This window comes from Eschrichtius robustus, chromosome 2 (assembly GCF_028021215.1).
Source record: "Eschrichtius robustus isolate mEscRob2 chromosome 2, mEscRob2.pri, whole genome shotgun sequence".
NCBI lineage: Eukaryota > Metazoa > Chordata > Mammalia > Artiodactyla > Eschrichtiidae > Eschrichtius > Eschrichtius robustus.
In genome coordinates, this window is record NC_090825.1 from 133,187,486 (window position 1) to 133,213,359 (window position 25,874).

The 25,874-nt window shown below is 41.3% G+C and overlaps 1 protein-coding gene across 1 annotated transcript in view; it reads left to right on the forward strand.

The window, feature by feature from the left end:
- The window catches only part of ITK (IL2 inducible T cell kinase), a 63,954-nt gene extending 48,567 nt beyond the window's left edge, over positions 1-15,387 (forward strand). Inside the window, exons 9-17 of the mRNA XM_068536280.1 lie at positions 3,497-3,579; positions 4,615-4,748; positions 5,136-5,210; positions 6,843-7,014; positions 7,411-7,627; positions 8,563-8,627; positions 8,718-8,836; positions 12,088-12,245; positions 15,309-15,387. Coding sequence (XP_068392381.1) covers positions 3,497-3,579; positions 4,615-4,748; positions 5,136-5,210; positions 6,843-7,014; positions 7,411-7,627; positions 8,563-8,627; positions 8,718-8,836; positions 12,088-12,245; positions 15,309-15,380 — 1,095 coding nt within the window. The 3' untranslated portion in view covers positions 15,381-15,387. The remainder of the gene's footprint in view (positions 1-3,496; positions 3,580-4,614; positions 4,749-5,135; positions 5,211-6,842; positions 7,015-7,410; positions 7,628-8,562; positions 8,628-8,717; positions 8,837-12,087; positions 12,246-15,308) is intronic.
- The last annotated feature ends 10,487 nt before the right edge of the window (positions 15,388-25,874 follow it).

Below are 25,874 nucleotides of genomic sequence, written 5' to 3' on the forward strand. Positions count from 1 at the left end.
TTAAAAAAAAATAATAATGGTTTCTTTGAAAGAATAACAACAACAAAACATTCTTAATTAAATAGAAGAGACATTACCACTCCCTTCTTCACAGATAGTTGATAAACTTGGGGTCTTTTTGGTCTATGTTTCTTCCCTTTAGAATAAGTTACATATGTAGATAATGTCTGCCTCGGCTAAAGTTTAGTTTCTTCCTGTCTTGAACTTAACCCATCACATTTCAGTGAGGCAAGAGCAAAAGCTTCGATATTTGGGCAAAAGGGGAGAAATTTTGAAGACAAGTGATGGTACATGTAATACATGGATGAATATCACAAACATGATGTCGAGTAGAAGAAGCCAGACACAACTTCATTATTCACAACAGCCAAAGGTTGAAACAACCCAAACGCCCAGCAATTGATGAATAGATAAACAAAATGTGGTGTAATCCATACAATGGAATATTATGCAGCCATAAAAAGGAATGAAGTACTGATACATGCTACAACTTGATGAATCTTGTAAACAATATGCTAAGAGTAAGAATCCAGTCATAAGAGACCACATATTATATGGTTTCATTTACATGAAATTTCTAGAATAGGCAAATCTATAGAGAAGTCATATGAGTGTGGCAGGGGTGCAAATGATACTGAGGTGTCTTTTGGGAGTGATGAAATATTCTAAAATTATATTCTGGTGATGGTTATACAACTCTGTGATTTTGATAAAAATCACTGATTTGTACACTTAAAAGAGGAGAATTTCATGTTATCTAAATTAGGCTTCAAAAGCTGTTTTAAAATCTAATGAACTACTCTGGGATTTTTTGGTGTCACATAGATCACCTTTACTTCAGAAACTGAATAAACTACTGACCCCAAAGGGGGGACAATCTAATTTTTGGAAAATCAAGTTTTTTAAAAGGGCGATTTGCATGCAAAAGTTAGAAGGGTGTTTATTATTGCACTGGATAAACAGTTTACATTCATATCTGAGAAGATGAAAATAAGAACCTGGTTAGTTCTCCTCTGTCCTCACCATGTCCAAGGTCGTGCACAGAGCACACTGTAGAGAATGTGGGAGGCTAATATGGGCATAAGGTTGTACTATTGGTCCAGAAAGATTGACAACTCATTTTCTTAAATTTCAAAAAATTCATGAAATACAAAATCATTAAAGTAAATTCTGTGTGTACAAAGACAGAATACTAGGACTGTCCTAGAGTACTATGACATCTTAGAAAAAGAAATGTGGCAGCTTTCTGTATTTTCCTCAATTCTTCCCCCACTTTCAGGCAATAGCTAGGGCAGCCCCTAGCTCATGACCTTGAGAAAGGAAGGTCAAGTGTGGACAACAGAGACCTGAAGATTCAGGTCCCAGCTTTGAATTTCTTCCTTTCTTTTTCCAGTTTTAGTGAGAAATAATTGACCTATAACATTGTGTAATTTGAAGGTGTGCCACATAATGATTTGATTTATGTATATATAGCAAAATGATTAATACAATTTTAGTTAACATCCATCTCTACACATAGTTACAATTTTTTTCCTTGTGATGAGAACTTTTAAGATCTACTCTGAGCAACTTTCAAATATACAATACGGTATTGTTAACTGTAGTCACCATGCTGTACATTACATCCCCAGAATATATCTTATAACTGGAAATGTGTACCTTTTGACCACCTTCATCCAACTCCCCTACCCTCTGCTTCCCTCAAATTTCAAAATAGACTGTTGAATCTCCCAGCAGAGAGAAGAAGAAATTTTGGGGAGTCTCACAAAGTTGTTGTGGTAACCTCTAAGTTTGGCAAGAATGCACAATGATGTAAGGGCCAACCGTCCCCCCCAAATTCCCCTCTGCAGGTTTAGGGCCAAGTCAGAGGAAGCAGGTTACGTGTCTACATGAGGATGAACTTTCTAACTATTAGTGCTCTTTCAGACGACAGGGACTACTCTTCAGGACTGTTATAAATAAGAAATGCATTTTCAGTTGAGTCAGTGGAGACCAAATCTGGATGTCCATAAGCCTTTTAAAAGTTCAGTTCCCAGGGCCTCACTCCTGGAGATTCCAAGTGTGTAGGTATGGGGAGGCGGGGAGTGGGGGGGAGCATGGTAAACTGCTCGAAGTCGTTGTTTTGTTTTGTCTTGTTCTGTGCTTTAGATTCTTCAGGGGATTGTGATCACCAACAAAGTTTGGGGCACAGGGGTTTAGGGAGTTAGGCCAGATCAGTGGTTCTCAACCAGGGGTGATTTTGTCCCCCAGGGAACATGTGACAATGTCTGGCATCCAGTTGATAGAGGCCAGGGATGCCGCTAAACATCCTATGATGACAGGGCAGCCCCCATGACAAAGAATTACTGCACCCCAAACGTCTATAGTGCTGAGGTTGGGATAACCCTGGGCTAGAGAACCTTTCTAGGTTCTTCTAAAAGGTCTTTTCTAACCCTGACATTCTAGGATGCAAACAATTAGCATGGCCATCTGTGTATCATTTGTATGTGTAGATGACCCACCTTTGGGATTAGGGGGTGGAAGAGCTTCTAAACTGTGTATATTTTGCTCCACATACAACAAGTGTATGCCCACCACACGAGGCTCCTGTCTCTCTGGCTTTCACTTATGGCCCTCAGTATGCCTAAGTTAAGCAAACCATAGCAACAGATTTTGCAAATATCACCAGCACAGATTGACAGGTGGGTAGGAACAGAGCCTTAGACACAAAGTACTCAAAACACAGAGTTAAGACTTTCAAGTTCCTACCAGGACTGAAAAAACTGGTCTCCCCGTTTGTTAGTACTTATTTCATCAGCACGGGCAAAATTGTCAGTGGGGTGAAGGGTATATCTTGGGGGCTTCCCCTTCTCTCCACTTCCCTCACGCAACCAGCAGCTTCGTGTTCTTTCTCCTTCTGCCCTGCAGCAAAATCAGCACTTGAGAAAGGGCCTGCAAAATATATTCCCACTAAGAAAATGATGACGCTTCCAAGACAGAAGTTTTGTGCCCTTGTGGGCAACAGAGAAATGGCTTCTAACGTTTGTTGAATGGAGGGCACCATAGACTAGGAGAATGAGCAAAGGTTTTGCTCACCTGCCACATTCAAGGTTCAAATCCCAGGTCTGCCACCTATATTTGTAGGTCGTGAGAAAGTCACTTCAGCTCTGCAGCACTCAGTATCCTCACCAGGAAATTGAAGATAGTAACATCTAGGCTGCAATGTTGTGGTGAGGGCTGGACAGTATCTGTAATGAGCTCCAAGAGGGCAGAGCTTGTGTCTGTTTGCCTTCGTTTACTGTCTATGTCATCACCAGAATAGTCTTGGAACCATGGTAGGAGCTCAAGAAATGTCTCTGGAATGAATGAATGAAACGGTAGCCATTATAGCTGAAAGGCTGCTCTGTGCCAAGCTGGCCTACAGTATTTCCTCCTTTCACAGGCAAGAAAGTGAAGCTGGATGCATGAGCCTGGTTTCCTGGGATCGCTGATTTTCCATTCTTTCTAACCCTTCCAGGGCAAAGAAGGAGCCTTCATGGTACGAGATTCCAGGACTCCAGGGACATACACTGTGTCTGTTTTCACCAAGGCCATCGTAAGGTATGGTGCTAACTCAGCAAAGTGGGGAGAGACAGTCCTGAGGTGGGTGAGTGATGAGCCACACACAGGAATGTCAGACAGGGCAAGAGGTAGAGGAGTCCCTAGAAATACTGTGTTTCCCTGATCCCCGTGAGAAAACCAAGGCTAGGGAGATTAAGAACATAACTGAAGTCACTTACCTAGAAAGTGACAGAGCTAGGGCCGGATGCCAGGTTCCCTTCCCAGTTGGCATCCCTGAGTGCAAAGCTCTAAAGAAATAAAATACCTGGTCTTGTATTGGATGCATTTATAATTTAATCCAAAGAATAACAGAGAAGATACTTTTGACTGCAAGCGAGAAAATATGAATTCTAGTTCTGGCTCTGCTAATAAAACTATCCACCATTTATTGAGTCCTTACTACGTGCCAGAACCTTACAGATCCTTTCACTGGGGGCTGGTCACCTGGGTACCCTCTGCCTAGCACATAGCAAAATTCCAGACTCCCAGGAGAAAAGCAAGCATTGAGCATAAGCCACATTGTTTATACAAACAATTTAGGTATAGGGAGCCATCCTTATCAGTTTGGTGAGAGCCCTCCTAAAATCTAAGTTCTCAGAAGCCAGCCAAGGGCCAATCTTGCAAGCAGGCCTTTCTAAGGATAGCAGTCAGGGCTGCTATGTTAACTCTGCTACACAAAGCCAAATAAGTACGAAGGGGCCAAGATGCTTCCTTAACATATGCTGAAGATTAGTTAAATCCACACAGCAGGGAAGGCAAACATGTAGCACATACAAGACGATTGCCCATTTTGAGGTTTTGGAAGAAACATCACCAATCCATCATGGCACCAATCCTGAGTCCAGATGCAGCCTCAGAGTCCTTAATACAGCACCCAAGGCCAGCCTGTCAAGACTGACGCACAAGTTGAAATATATCTGCCATCCATGTGAGAGGGTAAAAAACAAAGCTAATAGGAATCTGCTACTAGTAGACATTTCTGTGTCTAAACATTGCTTCTTAATAATCACTGCACTTATGTTTCATATGTTTAAGTGAGAACAACCCTTGTATAAAGCACTATCACATCAAAGAAACAAATGACAACCCCAAGCGATATTACGTGGCTGAAAAGTACGTGTTTGATTCCATCCCTCTCCTCGTCAATTATCACCAACACAATGGAGGAGGTGAGTTCTAAGGGACAAGGCCAGAGGGGGACCCTCTCAGGGGAACTTGGAGAAAAGTGACAAACACCCAGCTGGGTTTCTTCATCTCAGACAAACTGACCATAAATAATAACTATACAAATAGAAAAGGATGCCAAATATTTGATTATATTACATATTCTTCATTAGCAAATTCTGCTGCTGGAATCATGAGATTTCACCACCTGTCCATCTGTGACATTATACCTCTTCTCAGGGAAGATGTAATATCAGTGATTGGGCTTTGGAATTCGTTTTCCAGAATAAAAATAGCTTTTGCATTGGATTATATTTTTTCCTGGTGATTTGACTTGGATGGTTGCTATGGTAAAACTCTAATGACTGCCTTTCACTTTGTAATCAACCCAGGCCTAGTCACTAGACTCCGGTATCCAGTTAGTTCCTGGAGGCAGAAAGCCCCGGTCACGGCAGGGCTGAGATATGGTAAGCAGTGCATTTGGGAATGTTATTCATTTGCACTAACTTACATCCCTAGAGGTCTGGGGTAAATTCTGAATGGACTTCCGCAGACGTAAAATGATCATTAAACAGGTACACTGTATATCTGGAGATGGTGTGCACAAATGAACATTTACAATGTGTGTAAGATTCCATCTATACGTATGCACATTTATCTAGGTCAAATCAATGTCTATTGGTTTTAGATGACAGTTTATCAATGAAGTGTTTACTGAGCACCTACTTTGTACAGAGCACTCTGCTAAATGCTATTAGAAAAAAATATTAGAAACCAGTGCTATAGTACTGTGTTCTTGCCTATTTTCTAGAACTTCTGTATCATCTAGTTTGTTAGGCATGGGTCCACTGCAAGTGCTGTAAGCTAGCAGCATCCAGAAATGTCTGTCTGCATAGCACTGTGTTAAATTTTTTTGAATGCTTTTAGGCAGGGCATGCATCTCTAGGGCCATAGGCCCTACTCTTCCTTCTTGTCCTATGGAACCGTTTCACCCACTTGTGATTTTCTGCCTGCATCCCCTGGTCCAAACTGTGCTGGTCGAGGAGAAGGCTGGTGTACCTTTCATTTTATGTCTTCTAGATTGGTGGTTCTCAAGCTTCACTGTGCATCAAAGTTACATAGGATGCTTAAGAAAAGTGTTGACTTCCAGCCCCGAGCCAACATTTACCAAAACACAGTCCCAGACAGTGGGGTCCTGGGGTTGCCTTTTCAACAAGTGCCCCAGGTGATTTTGACACAGGGGTTAGAGGGTGATACTTTGAGAAACACTGTGTGGGCTCTCCATCCCTAACCAGCACCATATCTGCACACAGTAGGTGCTCGGTACTGTTTTCTGTTGAGTCTGTGCCTCAAAGAGGTAGAAATTGAACTGTTTATGGTACTAGACCAAGCATCAGGAAAGGATAATGCCCCTCAGCCTCCTTATAAAAATAAGATAATTCTAATACCTGTGGAATCCGAATGTGCCCATGCTGGATGGAAGCCCGGAGAGTATTTTATGAACCCACTCATTTTTGCCAGTGTGAAAATTGAGACTCGGATCCTTTTTATTCATTTTTTGAGCATTTATTGAAAGCCTACCTATGTGCGAGACTGTGTGCTGGCTTGCACCTCTGTACCAGTCCTCTTGGAATCCATCACCTTACCCCTAACCCCTGCTAAGGCCTAGCAAGTGCTATGTACATAATGGATGCTCTTGATGGATAAATGAATGAATGAATGACCAGTTCAAATAAAACTTGCTCTATGTGAAAAATGACAATAAAAATTTTTCAATCAGGTATAGGAAATGGTTGGGACCTTAGAACCCTTTCACTGACTTTCTTTAATATCTCAACTAATGCCATCCTCCTTTCTCTTTCCATGTAATTGTCCCCACACACATTTTTCATGGCTTTCAATACATATTCTATGTTATTATTTGGGAAAAAAGATGCTTTTATCTATCTATAGTTCTAAGTATACAGGCTTATACCATTTTCCATCTTTGAGTTATATTAACAATAGGCTAACATTCTGTATAGGGCTATATAGTCTCCTGGTAGTCCTATACTTCATATCTACTGCTTGTCAACTCTGGAAAACTCTTTCTCTTCCAGGGAAATGGGTGATTGATCCCTCAGAGCTCACTTTTGTGCAGGAGATTGGTAGCGGGCAGTTTGGGTTGGTGCACCTTGGCTACTGGCTCAACAGGGACAAGGTGGCCATCAAAACCATTCAGGAAGGAGCTATGTCAGAAGAGGACTTCATCGAGGAGGCTGAAGTCATGATGTGAGTGGCCAAAACAAGAGTATGCAGAGATACCTTGGGAAGGATGTTCTGTGCTGTGCTCTTTAAATACCATTCTGATGCCATCTTGTGCCACCTCCCTGCTCAAGTCCAGCGATGGCTTCCCATGGTATGGAGAATAACTCCAAGCTTCTCACTGTGGTCTAAAAGGCCCACCATGGTCTGGCCCTGCCCGCTCCCCAATCTCATCTCCTACCCATCTTTCCGCTGGTTCCATGACATGCCAACCACACTGGCCTTCGTTCATTCTTGCATACACCAGCTGAGTCCCTGCCATTCTTCAGGTCTCAGCTCAATGAGACATTTTTGTTTGGGGGAGGGAGTGTATTTTTGGGAGACTAAACTTAGACCATCTCACCCCTTGCCATTTTTCTCCAGGAAACTCTCTCACCCCAAACTGGTCCAGCTCTATGGAGTGTGCCTGGAGCAAGCCCCCATCTGCCTGGTGTTTGAGTTCATGGAACACGGCTGCCTGTCAGATTACCTGCGCAGCCAGCGGGGGCTCTTTGCTGCAGAGACCCTGCTGGGCATGTGCCTGGACGTGTGTGAGGGCATGGCCTACCTGGAAGAGGCATGTGTCATCCACAGAGACCTGGTAAGAGGGGGGAGGGCAAACCCCTACAGGTCCGGGGTGAAGGGGCATGTCCCACTGAAATGTAGAGCTACGAAGACTGGGAATGCATGAATCAATAACAAGGCATAAGCCCTCTTCCTTTCCCTCTCAACTTCTTCCTTCCTCCACCCGCTGTGGGATGTCCTCATGGGACTCAGATCTGGGCTCTATTTCCAGCCCCACCTCTAACTTTCACCCTCTGAGTTGGAGTTTACATTCTTTCTAAATAAAGCTGACAGCCTCTCCTTCTTAACCTCTCTGTGTCTCCTTTTCCTCTTGGTAAAATGAAAGAAATTGACAAGCACATGTTTCTCAAAACGTTATCCAAGGATCTACCAGGATCATATTGGGGTGATCCTAGAACCATCCTCAGAATCTCTGGGGTTGAGGCTTGGGAATATTCATTTTAACATGTCCCCCCATGGGATTTGCAGGAACATTAAAATTTGGGACTCATGGATCTTTTCTTGGTAAGGGCTCTTCCAATCGAATTAGGGACCATGTACCATCCTTACTGAGGAATAGTTTTAAGAGAATTAGCAACTTCAACACATTCTGATTTTAGTCAAATGGGTGATAGCTTCTTCATGTCATCCCTGAGGTTAATATCAGGTTGCACTGGAGTTTACAGTTGGTTACACAACACCACGGACGTTTCTTCTGATTAGGATCCCAGGAATGAAGATGAAAGACCAGATTTACTCATCCTGATAAAGGATCTTAACATTCAACTTTCCATCAGGCACTAGTGAAGCTTAATTAGCACTTGTGAAGCTCCTCATTGCTTCTGCACAGCAACACATGGAAAAGCAAAGCAGCACATGGAAAAGCAAAGGACTGTGATTATAGGAGACTCCTTAATTACTGATTACCCACCAAGTTTTCCTTTCCCTTTCGTTTGCCTGTCTCTGCTCCAGGCTGCCCGGAATTGTTTGGTTGGAGAAAACCAAGTCATCAAGGTGTCCGACTTTGGGATGACAAGGTAATACGGACCTGTGGTGCCGGCAAAGTCTCAGGGATGGGATGCAGGCCACCAGGACACTCAGACGATCTCTCTCCACTCTCTCGCCAGGTTCGTCCTTGATGACCAGTACACCAGTTCCTCAGGCACCAAATTCCCGGTGAAGTGGGCGTCCCCGGAAGTCTTCTCTTTCAGTCGCTATAGCAGCAAGTCGGATGTGTGGTCATTTGGTAAGTGTCATTCTGGCCCCACTCCCACATGACCTGGGACTGTGGGCCAGCTGTTTTATTTGTCAAATTCAGGCAGCCTTACTTGCCCTGAACACTGGATGGTGAGGGCGTCCCACTGAGAGTCTGTAGAAACAGCTCTGAAAGGGATGAAGGGGCCCTCATTATTGTATCTATTCTTGGACATGTTTGAAATAGGGGCAAAAATAAAAGTGAAAACAGGATGCTGGTGATAGCTGCTGTGACATCAAAAGCTGGAGTCAGGAGATAAGAATATGAGCCCTTGAGAGCAGGGATCATGTTTTTTCCAACATTATATTTATTCTCACATTTATTCCCACATTTCACTCTCAATAAAGTATTTTACCCATTCATTCAACAACGATTTATTGAGCATCTACTACATGCTAGGAGCTAATTTAGGTGCTCACAAAGCAGCGGTACATAGGATAGAAAAGGCTCCTATTCTCTTGGAGCCAAGTTTTAAGGGGAGACAGTAACAATCATGTAAACAAGCTAACAAATATGTGTATAAGATAAAGTCAGGTAGCGGTAAGTGCTATGAATAAAACAAAAGAGTAATGGGAAAGAGAGTAACTGGAATGGAGGGAGGGTCTGTTTTAAATAGCAGGGTCCGGGAAGGCCTCTCTGAGGAGATGACTGTTGAGCAGAGAGCTGAATGATGAGAGGGAGCTGTCTCCATTTGAAGGTCCAGGGAACAGTGTCTCTAACAAAGGAAGCAGCAAGTGCCAAAGCTTGGTGTGTCCAAAGAAAAGGGGTACTGACTTAGTGGGAGAACTGTAGGCAATGAAATCGGCAGGCCATGGTAAGGAATCAGAATTTCTCATAAGTGCAAATGGGCAAGAATGAAAAGACAGAATGAATGATGCCGGTGTGGCAAGAAGTACTAAATATTCTTGCTGGGTGTGTCATGTCTTTTTAAGCCATAGTTTTTGCATATTAATGTATACACAAAACTATACTGGACAACCTCTTTGACTTGGATTGTAAGAAGGATTCTACTTCGGACAGGAATAGTTTGGAGTTTGATGTTGTCATTCTATGTGAAGGGAAGGTTTGCCAAGTATATTGACTAGCAGTAGAAACCAGGGAGAAGATGACTAATTAAATCTCTTAGGAGAAGAACTAACTAATCTTCTCCAGCATTTTAGAACATCCATTTCCAACAACCAAGTGATTTTTGATTTTGAGTCCTAAATTGTTCCTTAAAGTAGTCACCCTGTTCAACAGGCCTAACTATGACTTTGTTAGTCAAATTTAAGGTACAGAATGAACTTAGAAGAAAAAAAACTGCGCTTGAGCAACCTCACATTCTCTTTTCCCCAGTGCATATAACTAGGAAGGGTACGGCTGATGTGTGGCCACTCTCTATCGGTACGGCGGGTCATGCTGCACCAAGCCAGGTGTCCCATAAAGAGATGTTTGCAGCCATGGCCACTTTGTCACATTCACCTGCTGACTCGGAATGGGGTTTATTCTGCCACAGGTTGTCAGCCTAGGACTTTGCTGCTGCACCTTATAATTAGAGGGTTGAGCTAAAGTCCATCCCTTCCTAGGATATGTCATCTGAAGTGTCCAAAGATGAGATTGACTGATGGAAGCAGAATAGAGGGGTGAGAAAAACTGGGGTGGCAAACCTGAGAAACAGAAACCTGGATGGAGGAGAGCTTTTGCCTGCCTCAAGGCCACTGGGCTTTGTCACGCATTTTGAGGTTTTTCCCCTAATTAACTGCACTATATTTTTAAACATCTTTATTGGAGTATAATTCCTTTACATTGTTGTGTTAGTTGCTGCTGTATAACAAAGTGAATCAGCTATACGTATACATATATCCCCATATCCCCTCCCTCTTGCGCCTCCCTCCCACCCTCCCTACCACAGCCCTCTAGGTGGTCACAAAGCATGAGCTGATCTCCCTGTGCTATACAGCTGCTTCCCTATCTGTTTTACATCTGGTAGTGTTTATATGTCAATGCCATTCTCTCACGTCATCTCAGCTTCCCCTTCCCCTTCCCCGTGACCTCAAGTCCATTCCCTACGTCTACATCTTTATTCCTGTCCTGCCCCTAGGTTCTTCAGAGCCTTTTTTTTTTTAGATTCCATATATATGAACTGCACTATTTTAAACTAGTCAACTAACCTCTTTGGGCCTTACTCAGTTCCTCAATGCATCACAAGGTTTGCGTGAAAGCAACTGTTTTCCAGCCAGCTTTCCCCCATTTTCCAAAGAAATCTCACTAGAAATCCTGGCATCTTGGGGTGCTAATTGATCTTATTTACTGAATTTCCAAAACTCCTGAGGCATTTCTGAGGATCCCTTAGAAATTCTAATCCAGTTGTCTGGGCTGGGGCCCAGGATCTGCCATCGGAACAAATTTCTGAGTTGATTTTTCAAAACTTCAGATGTTTTAGGGATCATACTTTGGAAAACTCTGCCCTCAGGATCTCTGGACTATGCTTTGAAAACCACTGGATTAGGTGATCTGCAAGCTCTGTTCCCACTCTGACATTCTATGAATAGATGAGTACATAATAAAGCTGGGTGTAACATTTCTACTGAGGGCAAAAAAAAGAAAAGGGATTAAATCAGAGGTCAAAAATGGACAACTTAAAGAGTTTTGCTTGGTTAACACAGTATTCCTTTTAAATCAAATTGAGTTTATATTTTAAAACTCCCAATTTATGACTTATCTTTAAAAAAACAGAAAATGTGGCAATTCAGAGCCCTCATTCCCATGTGCCCTATGCTGGCTGGAGCTAAATCACAGCTGCCCCTTTGGGGACAGAATTTTTGACCTCCAGTTTTTCACAGTCCTCCCTAGTCCCTATTATGCAGACCTCATCCACTCCATTCATCTATATCATGTGTAGACATTTGAGTTTACATCCCCTGCAACTTTTAGTAGTAACATTTGAGTTAGATATAACAAAGGGCTGAGCTTGAACATTCTTCACCACTAGGAAGGTAGGGAAATCGCTCTTCTTTAGAAATAGCACAGGCTTAATAAGCCCCAGGTGGCTTTTGATATTGTACTTTATGGAGGTAGGGAAATCACTCTTCTTTAGAAGTAGCACAGGCTTAATAAGCCCCAGGTGGCTTTTGATATTGTACTTTCTGGAGGTAGGGACTTGAATCTTAATGTCAAGGAGTCTGTGATTTCTAGAGGTAAGTTGGTTTGTTCGCTATTTAGGAACTTTATCACTAGCTGTTTTGATTCACCATTTCTCATAGGTGTGCTGATGTGGGAAGTCTTCAGTGAAGGCAAAATCCCGTATGAAAACCGAAGCAACTCAGAGGTGGTGGAAGACATCACCACTGGATTTCGGTTATACAAGCCTCGACTGGCCTCCTCGCATATCTACCAGATCATGAATCATTGCTGGAAAGAGGTCAGTAAAGGAAGTGGTTCCCCCCCCCCCCATTATAATCTGCAGTTTCAGGGTCTGCCTCCATCCCTGAAGAAAGGAACCCTCTCAGAGGATGAGGCAGTAGGGATGACAAAATAGATTAGCAAGAAAGTGATGTTGAGCATCTATTAACTAAAGGAGTTACTCATCCCTGGAAGAGCTGGCAGGGACCTTAAATGTTATTTGATTTGTAATATAATGTCACAAGCCATCAACATACTGTCAGAAAGGAAGAGTGGGGAAGGCCTATGTCAATTTTTTGAGAAAAAAAGCATCTGTAACATCATAAAACCATTAAATATCCATGAAGTTAGTTCTATAAACTGGTAAACAGAAGTTCACTGATGCTGTGAAACTATTAAAATGACTGAATTAAAATTCATTTTATTCATACAACAATTCAGAATGGGAGCCAATTACTCTGCGCCCTCCCAGACATCTCAGTTATCCTTGGGTGGCAGGCTATGCCTTAAGCCATATCAGCATGAGTGTTAGATGTCCTTGGGTGAGTTAGCAAATTTTAAATTTCAACCACAGTTGAAAGTTGCTGAATAGAGAATTAACACAAATTTGGATCATGGAAGGGTAACGGGGGATTTAAAAAGTATAGGATACTTGGGTTTTATCTCAGTTTTATCATTTCTTAATCATTAATCATGGGCCATTCTCTGAACCTCCTTTTTCTTACTGTACGATAATTAAATAATGTTTGCTCTGTAAGTTCATAGAGCTTTTGTCATCAGAAACAAAGAAATAAACCATAAAGACATAAGGAAGCGTACAAAACAAATCTAGTCCACTTCTCAAGGATTAAATACTATAACAATTATGATAGCTGACATTTAGTACTTTTTTCTTTCTTAAATAACATTTTGCATTAGTGTGGTACATTTGTTACAATTATTCTACCACCACTGATACATTATTATTAACTAAAGTCCATGTTTTACATTAAGGTTCACTGCTTTTTTTATACAGTTCTGTGAGTTTTGACAAATGTATATCATGTAACTACCATTATAGTATCATACAGAATAGTGTCACTGTCTTTAAATGCACTGTGCTTCACCTGTTTATCCCTTCCCCTCTTCTTCCCAAATCCCTGGAAACCACTGATCTTTTTATTGTCCAAGTTCTGCCTTTGCCAGAATGTCACATAGTTGAATCATACAGTACGTAGCCTTTTCAGATTGGCTTCTTCCATTTAGAACTATGCATTTAAGATTCCTCCATGTCTTTTCATGGCTTGAGAGCTCACTTCTTTTTATCACTGAATAATATTTCCATTGTATGGATATACCACAGTTTGTTTATCCGTTCACCTACTGAAGGACATCTTGGTGGCTTCCAGTTTTTGGCAGTTATGAATAAAGCTGCTATAAACATTTGTGTGCTAGTTTTTGTATGGACATAGCTCTGCAGCTCAGTTGGGTAAATATCTAGGGGTGTGATTCCTGGATCATATGATAACACTATCATATGAAAATGTTTAGCCTTTTAAGAAGCTGCCAGACTGTCTTCCAAGATGGCTACCATTTTCACTTTCCCACCAGCAATGACAGTTCCTGTTGCTCCACGTCCTCACCAGCATTTGGCGTTGTCAGTGCTTTGATTTTAGCCATTTTAATAAGAATATAGTGGTATCTCATTGTTATTTTAATTTGCAAATCCCTAACATATGATGTTGAGCATCTTTTCATATGTGTATTTTCCATTTGTATATCTTTTTAAATGAGGTAACTGCTTAGATCTTTGCCCATTTTTTAATAGGATTATTTGTTTTCTTGCTTTTGCGTTTTAAGAGGTCTTTGCATATTTTGGATATAAGTCCTTTATCAGATATGTGTTTTAAAAACATTTTCTCCCAGCCTATGGCTTATATTTTCATTCACTTAACAGTGCCTTTTACAGAGCAGAAGTTGTTAATTTTAACAAAGTTCAACATCAATTTTTTTTCTTTTATGAATCGTGCTTTTGGTGTTGTATCTAAAAACTCATTGCCAAACCAAAGGTCACCCAGATTTTCTCCTATGTTATCTTCTAGATGTCTTATAAGTTTTGCATTTTATATTTAGGTCTATGATCCATTTTGAGTGAATTTTTTTGAAGAGTGTCAGGTCTGTGTCTAGAGTCATTGTATTGCATGTGGATGTCCGATTGCTCTAGGACCGTTTGTTGAAAAGACTACCCTTTCTCCATTGAATTGCCTTTGCTCCTCTGTCAAAGATTTGACTACATTTGTGTGGGTCTATTTCTGGGATCCCAACTCTATTCCATTGACCTCTTTGTCTATTCTTTCACCAATACCATGCTCTCTTGATTACTATAGCTTTATAGTAAGTCTTGAAGTCAGGAAGTATCAGTCCTCCAAACTTGTTCTTCTTCAGTATTGTGTTGGCTATTCTGAGTCTTTGGCCTTTCCATATGGAGTTTAGAGTTGGTTTGTCAGTATCTACAAAATAACTTGCTGGGATTCTTGTGATTGTGTTGAATCCATACATCAAGTTGAAAAGAAATGACATCTTAACAATAGCAAGTCTTCCTAACCATGAACATGGAATATTTCTCCATATATTTAGCTCTCCTTTGATTTCTTTCTTTAGAATTTTATATTTTTCCTAAAATAGATCCTATACATATTTTATGAGATTTATACCTAAATATTTTCTTTTTTAGTCTTACTTAGTGCTTATTTTATGTTGCATTTTTATATACGATTTTATTTAATTCTTATAACAATCTTATGAGATTGATAATATTATTATCCCCATTTTACAGATGACAAAACTGAGGTTCAAAAAGGTTTAGTAACCTGTTCAAAGGTCACACAGCTAATAAGTGGAAAAGCTGTGATTCAAAAGTAGGCCATATGATTCCAAAATACCTGCTGTTAACAACTAAGACATAATGGCCTCAAATACAATATATATAGAAGCATATTTAAAACTCAGCAGAGGGGACTGCTGTTTAACTCTGGTTTGCTTTGGAATTAGCTATGACACACAAGTACAAGGAAATCACAGAGTTCTTTTCTTCCCTCTCTAGAAACCAGAAGACCGGCCACCTTTCTCCAGACTCTTGAGTCAACTGGCTGAAATCGCAGAATCGGGACTTTAAAAGAGACTCAGTGCCAGGCCACGGGCTGCAGATCCTGAGTGGGGCAAGGAGGTCTTCCCACCACAGAGCATTAAAAGCTGCCACCATCCCAGGACTCCTCAGAGGCAACTGGCCTGTGGCGCCAGTCCCTAAGCTGCCACGGAGGCAGCGGCCTGACAGAGGCGGGCACCAGGCCACAGGCAGGTGGCTCAGCCACTGAACTGGGAGCAGGGCCAGAGCAGTCTGTACCCTTCCTCCAGCCTCTTATCTTGTGTGGAGCGCAAACCTCAATCGACAGCTTTCAAGCGACATTTCTTGCACTTCTTAGAGAAAGGGAGAGATGGGGCAGGACCCTGGATTATTACACTTATTGTTATTTTAAACATGGACCTAAAGTTCACGGTCAAGGGATTTTTTTTATTTGACCTGACAACACAGAATCCCAGGATATGGGGCAAGATGAACAAGGAGCATGACTCTTTTTCAAGGAGAACTAGTGAGTTAATGAAAGTCACAAAGAGTAAGCTCTGCCTCTGTGATGCTGTCAGCCACAGCTTCCTGCCTTAGAGGATGATGGAACAGCTGCTCACATCAGAGGCCGGATATTCTGAGAAGCAGCTTTATGAGGTTTTACTCGTAGAGTACACTGCCACCTCTCTCCTTGAAGGGAGCGTAATGGACTGGGGTGAACAATTCCGATCTTACTGCTGGAGTATTGGGTATCTGGTGTCTGGGCAGAAAGAAGGCATCAGATGGTGGAAGCACCTGGTACAGGGAGAGGCCTTAGGTTGTAACCACTTGGATGCTCATTTACTACCAAGCCAAGCAAGTGACTCTGCGTCCCTTTCTGTGCCCAATGCTTCCACAGGCATCCTGGGAGGAAATCATGGCTTCCGTAAACACTGACTTACTGAGGCCTCCAGGAATCAGTCCCCTCTCTGCATTCTTCCATCCTCATCAACAGAGTGCAGACTTGTGCTGGGGAGTGTGGCCTGGCAGAGAAACTGAAGCTTGTTTAGGCCCTAGAGATGTGCGACTTTAAGGTTGAGACTTCCAAGTCTCCCCAGATTCTAAGAGAGGAGTAAGAGGTCTGTTCTTGCTCAAACCATCTGGATGGGAACTGAGTCAGGCACCGAGTGGGGGGCTTCCAAGATGCACAAGGATGCCTACTGTTGATTGAGCACTTGAATATGTAAAGTGAATATGTACTGAGCTACAAGCCTTAACTGCAGAATCTCAGTTCACCCTGAGTTCACACCAGGCCATGAGATATTATTATTATTCCCATTTTACAGATAATGGAACTTAGGCTTTGAAAAGCTTGGACACCTGCCTGAAGGGACAGAGCTAGGAAGAATACAGCCCACCTCTGTCTGACTGCAATGCACAGTTTCTCTATTTTTATTCAACACTGCCTCCTACTGAGGGTGAAAGGGATTGCTGAGGAGGTAAGTACAGTAAGAGGGGAAAGTCCTAGAGAGCCAATAAAGAAGCCAACACAGCACCATCAGCAAGTAAAGTTGCTCCTGCATAGACCAGTGTGGTGGGCGGTGTAGCCCTCCAACTTGGAATAGGATCTTTTTTTCCTCATCTGTATCCTCACCTTCATCAGAGTTAATGACATTGGAGGTACTAAAGGAGTAATTAGCCCTTTGATTCACTCAACCCACCAGAGTCATATTGCATGAAGCAATTTGTAGATGGGCTTCAAAGCAGCTTTAAAAGATTCTCCTGCAGAAGTATAAATACTTCCTTGAATTATCACTTCAACATTGAGCCGGCTGCGGTCTTCTTGGACACTTTCTGGGGGAGGGTATTCCCTGATGTAAGAGAGATTTAATTTTCCTACAGTGTTCAGGGAAAACTCTTTCTGGATGGTGTTGAAAGCAGCTCTTTCTAAAAAATCATATGATATTTTGACCGGCTGAAGATGCAGATGTACAACTTTTAAGTATAATTATTGTGAAACTGGTAGCTTCAAAAAAAACCTATCATTCAGAAGATGATATTTCTCAACTTATCCAAAATCATCCCTGTTTACTTTTTTGGCATTTTGTACATTCTTTTTTGGAACCTTTAATTAGAGATGATTTCTGGAACATCCAGCCTAGAAGGAAAACATCAGAATTGACTGATTTCTGTGGTATGGTTTAGAAAAATTCTCCCTTACATGGTATTATCTTGTTCAAGCTCAGAATCATTGAGGCTTTAACTTAACATGGGTCAAGAGGTTACCTCTCAGTGTCCTGCAAAATAGACTTCTGCCTATTTGGTTTTTGGCTTTTTTTTTCCCTCTCACATTTTGAAAATGGTGCCATGTGTTCACAGGGAATTCCCCTATGCAAAGTTTTGGTTCTAGATGCATTTTATAGATTTTGCATTGTGCCCTTTTGAGACTATGTATTTATATTTGGATAGATTGAATATTTATTAGTGTACAGTGATTGCTAATGTTCACAATTAAAATGTTACAAATATCTCTTATGCTTTGTAAATCACACCAAGTTAAAGGTTGGGTCTAGCAAATAAAGCTGTGCATTTTAGTAAATATGGTATGTATAGCCTGGGGCCATATTTATCCCAATGTCAGACAACCAAAAGTTTTCCATAAATAATAATGGTTACATAGTTTCACATTCCACAGACAAATAAAGACTATACATCATTCAACATTGTTTCACCAAGTAAATATCAAATGCTTCCTGTGACCTCTGACATGCTGTGCTGAGTGCTGCAGAAACAAAGATGAAAAAGACACAGTCTTTACTTTTAAGAAACTCCAGGTATGGTTGGGAAGGCAGACATATAAACAAGTAAAATTATAATACAGCAATTAGAGCAACAACAGAAATAAGGTCAAAGTAGAGAAGAGCTCAGAAAAAGTGATGGAATCTATTGGGCAAAAGGCGACATCAGTGGAAACTTCCTAGAAAGTTGCTACTCAAAGTGTGGTCCCCGGACCAGCAACAACAGCATTACTAAAGTTGCTACTCAAAGTGTGGTCCCCGGACCAGCAACAACAGCATTACTAGCTTGTGAGAAATGCAAATTCTGTCTCCACCCTGAGATCCACTGAATGGGAATCTACATTTTAACAAGATCTACAGGTGATCATCTGCACATTAAAGATTGGGAAGCACTGTCACAGAAGATACCATGTCTGACTCAGTTTTGAAGATGAATTATGCTTTTTTTAGGCAAGCCAATGGGCAGAAATAAGAGAAATACTTTCCAGGTAGAGGGATAGAGGAAACAAAACATATTGGGAAGCTATTATCAGTTTACCATTGCTGGGGCATAGGGTGTGTGTGTGTGTGTGTGTGTGTGTGTGTGTGTGTGTGTGTGTGTGTGTGTGTGTGTGTGTGTGTGTGTGTGTGTGTGTGTGTCTGTGGGTGTGAGAAACCGGGGGATATAAGACGCATATATCTGTCAGATTGCTTTGCTGCCTCAGGGGGTCAGCAAGGGTGAGGATAATAGAAGGGGTAGACAAGTTTAATCTAAGGCTATAAATCTAGACAAGGACCTAGATTTTAAAACACAAAAAATGTTGGAACTCTAGTTGTAGAGAGGAAAAATGTCATTGAACAAGGAGAGAAGGTCAAATTTGTGTTTAAAAATATATTCTGGCAGCAGTGTGGAGAGTGGATTTGAGAGAGGCAAAGCTGGTGGAAGAGAAACCAATCTGGAGTGATTTTTGACTTGCTCCTAGTACCAAATTATTGTTCATACTCATTCTGTCATCTGCTGTGTGGGTGACATGTGGAAATTGTAATTCGGAGTTCTTAAGCCACAGTTGGACAGCAAGGCACAGCTGTTCTCCTCGCTCTTAAAATCCCAGGGAAATAAGGGCTGGGTTATTATAGTTTTGGTGTCTTGAGCTCTCCCTGTACCTTTCAGTTCACCAAATGCCCACGTCCACTGCAGGAGGCCAGCTCATGCACCCAGAGGACCAGCAGGTACCAGTGAGAAAGCCTGTGGCTTCCACACAGTCCTTTGTGGGACTCACCTCTGGGCTTGACTCCCCCTGGCGAATGACCCAGAGAGGAAGCTTCTAGAGCAGGATGGATGAACAGATCGGCTTCTCAGAGAGCATTTATCCTGCAGACCCTACTCTGCCTGGAACCTCCCAACACACAAGACCACCACACTCAGGAAAAGGCAGAACATACCCCATTCAGCAAGATGGGCAGTGTGTGTGTGTGTGTGTGTGTGTGTTTGTGTGTGTGTGTGTGTGTGTGTATGAGAGTGTCTTCAGTGATTTTGCAATTCTTCCCAAGTCATCATGAGTAGTTGGTCTCTGGGATAACTGAATCATACAGATACTGTTAGGAGGAGTTTTAGAGATCATTTGTTACCATTCACCTGCTAGTACTTGGCACTGTGTCAGGTGTATACGATGAATAAGATATCAGTTGAGGACCAAACACATCACAGTCAAATTAAGATAATTCAAGGCGAGCCTATTTCAAAAGGACTATTTAACACAGTGTGGGTTTAGAAGAACCATAGTAAGTAGTACAGAGGCAAAGAACAGCCAAGGAGCAGTTACCACCCCTAGGCCCAAAGGGATGAGGAACGGGAGTGGTCACTTGCTTGTGGAAGCAGAGAGTCACCTGGAGAGAGGTGCCTCGAGAGGAGAGGACATTTAGTGAGAGACAGAGGAAGCCCAAGGCAGCAACACAAGGAGGAGGTTGTGGAATAAATATGCTGGCCCCCTCTCCTCCCTTCCCCCCATCAACTGCTGGGGTTTCTTGTTGCCCGAACCCAACTGGAAGCCAGAGGACAAAGAAATCCTAGTAGAGTAGTCCACAGAGGTCAGTCTGCAGGGGCGAGGGCAGGGTGAGAAGAGTGAAGTAGGTCTGGAGGAGCAAGAGAAGATATCCAGGGCTTCCCTGGTGGCGCAGTGGTTAAGAATCCGCCTGCCAATGCAGGGGACACGGGTTCGAGCCCTGGTCTGGGAAGATCCCACATGCTGTGGCGCAACTAAGCCCGTGCACCACAACTACTGAGCGTGCGTGCCACAACTACTGAGCCTGCACTCTAGAGCCTGCAAGCCATGACTACTGAAGCCTGGGCGCCTAGAGCCCGTGCTCCGCAACAAAGAGAAGCCACCACAATGAGAAGCCCGCACACCACAACGAAGAGTAGCCCTGGCTCACCACATCTAGAGAGAAGCCCATGCGCAGCAACAAAGACCAATGCAGCCAAAAATAAATAAATGTAAAAAGAAAAAAGAGAGAGAAGATATCCAGTACACATGCCAACCCTTCTGTAAGAAGCCTCAGGCTAGGAAAAATGTCCAACACATAAATAAATACAGTTGATTTTATGCTTTGCAGATTTTATACTTGCAACTCGCCTACTCACTAAAATCTATCTGTAACCCCAAAGTCAATTCTTGCAGCCCTTTCACAGTCATTCATGACATGCCCATGCCCAGAGCAGAGAAAAATTTGTCACTCTACATGCACATTCCCAGCTGAGGTCGAACAAGGCGAGGCCCGGCCTTCTCGTTTCAGCTCATACCATAAACTAGTGTCTTTTCTGAGGTCTGTTTAGTGCCAAATTTTTTGCACTTGTGTACACTTTATTGGTCATTTTGCTGTTTAAAGTGACCCTCAAGCATAGAGCTGAGGTGCTGTCTTGTGTAAGTGAAAGAAGGCTATGATGTATCTTACAAGGAAAACATGTGTTAGATGAGTTTCACTCAGCATGAGTTATAGTGCTGTTGACTGTGAGTTCAATGTTAATGAAGCCACAATACATACTAAACAAGGTGTTTCTGAACAGAAATGTGCATAAAACAAGGTTATGTGTAAATCAGGTGACTTTATTAAACATAACCACTGAATGATGAGAATCAACTGTGATTGCAAAGCACTGCTGTAGGTCATCTGATGGAGCAATGGTCACAATCCAGTGAGAGCACAGAGAGTGAAAATACCCAAGGAAGCAGGGAGGGCTTCACAGAGGAAGTGATATTTGAGCTGTGTCTTAAAGGGTAAATGGGAGTTCCTAAGGAAGGGAGGGTCTGGAAGAACATTTCAGGCCAGACAAACCAGCATGCATAAAAACACATCTTATTCCACCTTCTTCCCTTGCATTATTTTAATGTTAGGACTGGGAACCTTGGGGCCCGAAGCCAGCAAGTGCTGGAGAATCAGTTAAAGGAAACTGATGGATTATCGTTCCTCACCCTTCAGGTTCACATCTACCCACACCCCTCTCTACCCATCTAGAGCTAACAAGGAATTCCTGATCCCTTTTCATTTTCTCAGACTCATTTTGAGTACAAATGTCTATAAGCTGAGACAAGATATACAAACATTTACTTGCTTTTCTGTTGTGTATATCTCAAAGCACTTTCCCATTTAAGATGATGTTTGACCTCTCCAGCAGCTTTCACATGGAAGGGTGGGTGAGGGGGTCTCACTTGACAGAAAAGGGAAGTGATACACAGCATGCCTGAGGTTGCAGAGCTACTCAACACAAGTGAGATTAGAACTCAGATCTTATTCCAAGTCCTGCATTCTTCCTAAAGACCATGCCAAAATTCAAACAATGGTAATAATAATAAAAACAATAAAAGCTCCCATTTTTTTAACATTTTTATTGGAGTATAATTGTTTTACAATGGTGTGTTAGTTTTTGCTTTACAACAAAGTGAATCAGCTATACATATACATATATCCCCATATATCCTCCCTCTTGTGTCTCCCTCCCACCCGCCTTATCCCACCCCTCTAGGTGGTCACAAAGCACTGAGCTGATCTCCCTGTGCTATGTGGCTACTTCCCACTAGCTATCTCTTTTACCTTTGGTACTATATATAAGTCCATGCCACTCTCTCACTTCGTCCCAGCTTACCCTTCCCCATTCCTGTGTTCTCAAGGCCATTCTCTATGTCTGCATCTTTATGCCTAATCTGCCCCTAGTTTCTTCAGAACCTTATTTATTTATTTTTTTAGATTCCATATATATGTGTTAGCATACGGTATTTGTTTTTCTCTTTCTGACTTACTTCACTCTGTATGACAGATTCTAGGTCCATCCACCTAACTGCAAATAACTCAATTTCGTTTCTTTTTATGGCTGAGTAATATTCCATTGTATATATGTGTCACATCTTCTTTATCCATTCATCTGTTGATGGACATTTAGGTTGGTTCCATGTCCTGGCTATTGTAAATAGTGCTGCCATGAACATCATGGTACATGTTTCTTTTTGAATTATGGTTTTCTCCAGGTATATGCCCAGTAGTGGGATTGCTGGGTTGTATGGTAGTTCTGTTTTTAGTTTTTTAAGGAACCTCCATACTGTTCTCCATAGTGGCTGTATCAATTTACATTCCCACCAACAGTGCAAGAGGGTTCCCTTTTCTCCACACCCTCCCCAGCATTTATTGTTTGTAGATTTTTTGATGATGGCCATTCTGACTGGTGTGAGGTGATACCTCATTGTAGTTTTGATTTGCATTTCTCTAATGATTAGTGATGTTGAGCAACCTTTCATGTGTTTGTTGGAAATCTATATATCTTCTTCGGAGAAATGTCTATTTAGGTCTTCTGCCCATTTTTGGATTGGGTTGTTTTTTTTTTTTTTTGATATTGACCTGCATGAGCTGCTTGTGTATTTTGGAGATTAATCCTTTGTCAGTTGCTTCGTTTGCAAATATTTTCCCCCATTCTGAGGGTTGTCTTTTCGTCTTGTTTATGGTTTCCTTTGCTGTGCAAAAGCTTTTAAGTTTCATTAGGTCCCATTTGTTTATTTTTGTTTTTATTTCCATTTCTCTAGGAGGTGGGTCAAAAAGGATCTTGCTGTGGTGTTTGTCATAGAGTGTTCTGCCTATGTTTTCCTCTAAGAGTTTGATAGTGTCTGGCCTTACATTTAGGTCTTTAATCCATTTTGAGTTTACTTTTGTGTATGGTGTTAGGGAGTGCTCTAATTTCATTCTTTTACATGTAGCTGTCCAGTTTCCCCAGCACCACTTATTGAAGGGGCTGTCCTTTCTCCATTGTATGTTCTTGCCTACTGTATCAAAAATAAGGTGACCATATGTGCGTGGGTTTATCTCTGGGCTTCCTATCCTGTTCCATTGATCTATGTTTCTGTTTTTGTGCCATTACCATACTGTCTTGATTACTGTAGCTTTGTAGTATATAGTCTGAAGTTAGGGAGCCTGAGTCCTCCAGATCCGTTTTTCTTTCTAAAGATTGCTTTGGTTATTCGGGGTCTTTTGTGTTTCCATACAAATTGTGAAATTTTTTGTTCTAGTTCTGTGAAAAATGCCATTGGTAGTTTGATAGGGATTGTATTGAATCTGGAGATTGCTTTGGGTAGTACAGTCATTTTCACAATGTTGATTCTTCCAAGCTAGGAACACGGTATATCTCTCCATCTGTTTGTATCATCTTTAATTTCTTTCAGCAGTGTCTTATAGTTTTCTGCATACAGGTCTTTTGTCTCCTTAGGTAGGTTTATTCCTAGGTATTTTATTCTTTTGGTTGCATTGGTAAATCGGAGTGTTTCCTTAATTTCTCTTTCTGATTTTTCATCATCAGTGTATAGGAATGCAAGAGATTTCTGTGCATTAATTTTGTATCCTGCTACTTTACCAAATTCATTGATTAGCTCTAGTAGTTTTCTGGTGGCATCTTTAGGATTTTCTGTGTATAGCATCATGTCATCTGCAAACAGTGACAGTTTTACTTCTTATTTTCTGATTTGGAGTCCTTTCATTTCTTTTTCTTCTCTGATTGCTGTGGCTAACACTTCCAAAACTATGTTAAATAATAGTGTTGAAAGTGGGCAACCTTGTCTTGTTCCTGATCTTAGTGGAAATGGTTTCAGTTTTTCACCATCGAGAACGATGTTAGCTGTGGGTTTGTTAAATATGGCTTTCATTATGTTGAGGAAAGTTCCCTCTATGCCTACTTTCTGGAGGGTTTTTATCATAAATGGGTGTTGAATTTTGTCAAAAGCTTTCTCTGCATCTATTGAGATGATCATATGCTTTTTCTCCTTCAGTTTATTAAGATGGTGTATCACGTTGATTGATTTGTGTATATTGAAGAATCCTTGCATTCCTGGGATAAACCCCACTTGATCATGGTGTATGATCCTTTTAATGTGCTTTGGATTTTGTTTGCTAGTATTTTGTTGAGGATTTTTGCATCTACGTTCATCAGTGATATTGGTCTGTAGTTTTCTTTTTTGGTGACCTCTTTGTCTGGTTTTGGTATCAGGGTGATGGTGGCCTCGTAAAATGAGTTTGGGAGTGTTCCTCCCTCTGCTATATTTTGGAAGAGTTTGAGAAGGATAGGTGTGAGCTCTTCTCTAAATGTTTGATAGAATTCGCCTGTGAATCCGTCTAGTCCTGGGCTTTTGTTTGCTGGAAGATTTTTAATCACAGTTTCAATTTCAGTGCTTGTGACTGGTCTGTTTATATTTTCTTTTTCTTCCTGATTCAGTCTCCGAAGGTTGTGCTTTTCTAAGGACGTGTCCATTTCTTCCAGGTTGTCCATTTTATCGGCATATTTTTGCTTGTAGTAATCTCTCATGATCCTTTGTATTTCTGCAGTGTCAGTTGTTACTTCTCCTTTTTCATTTCTAATTCTATTGATTTGAGTCTTCTCCCGTTTTTTCTTGATGAGTCTGGCTAATGGTTTATCAATTTTGTTTATCTTCTCAAAGAACCAGCTTTTAGTTTTATTGATCTTTGCTATTCTTTACTTCATTTCTTTTTCATTTATTTCTGATCTGATCCTTATGATCTCTTTCCTTCTGCTAACTTTGGGGTTTTTTTGTTCTTCTTTCTCTAATTGCTTTAGGTGTAAGGTTAGGTGTTTATTTCAGATGTTTCTTGTTTCTTGAGGTAGGATTGTATTGCTATAAACTTCCCTCTTAGAACTGCTTTTGCTGCGTCCCATAGGTTTTTGGTCGTCGTGTTTTCATTGTCATTTGTTTCTATGTATTTCTTGATTTCCTCTTTGATTTCTTCCATGATCTCTTGGTTATTAAGTAGTGTATTGTTTAGCCTCCATGTGTTTGTATTTTTTACAGATATTTTCCTGTAATTGATATCTAGTCTCATAGCATCGTGGTTGGAAAAAATACTTGATACAATTTCAATTTTCTTAAATTTACCAAGGTTTGATTTGTGACCTAAGATATGATCTATCTTGGAGAATGTTCCATGAGCACTTGAGAAGAAAGTGTATTCTGTTGTTTTTGGATGGAATGTCCTATAAATATCAATTAAGTCCATCTTGTTTAATGTATCATTTAAAGCTTGTGTTTCCTTATTTATTTTCATTTTGGATGACCTGTCCATTGGTGAAAGTGGGGTGTTAAAGTCCCCTACTATGATTGTGTTACTGTCGATTTCCTGTTTTATGGCTGTTAGCCTTTGCCTCATGTATTGAGGTGCTCCTATGTTGGGTGCATAAATATTTACAATTGTTATATCTTCTTCTTGGATTGATCCCTTGATCATTATGTAGTGTCCTTCTTTG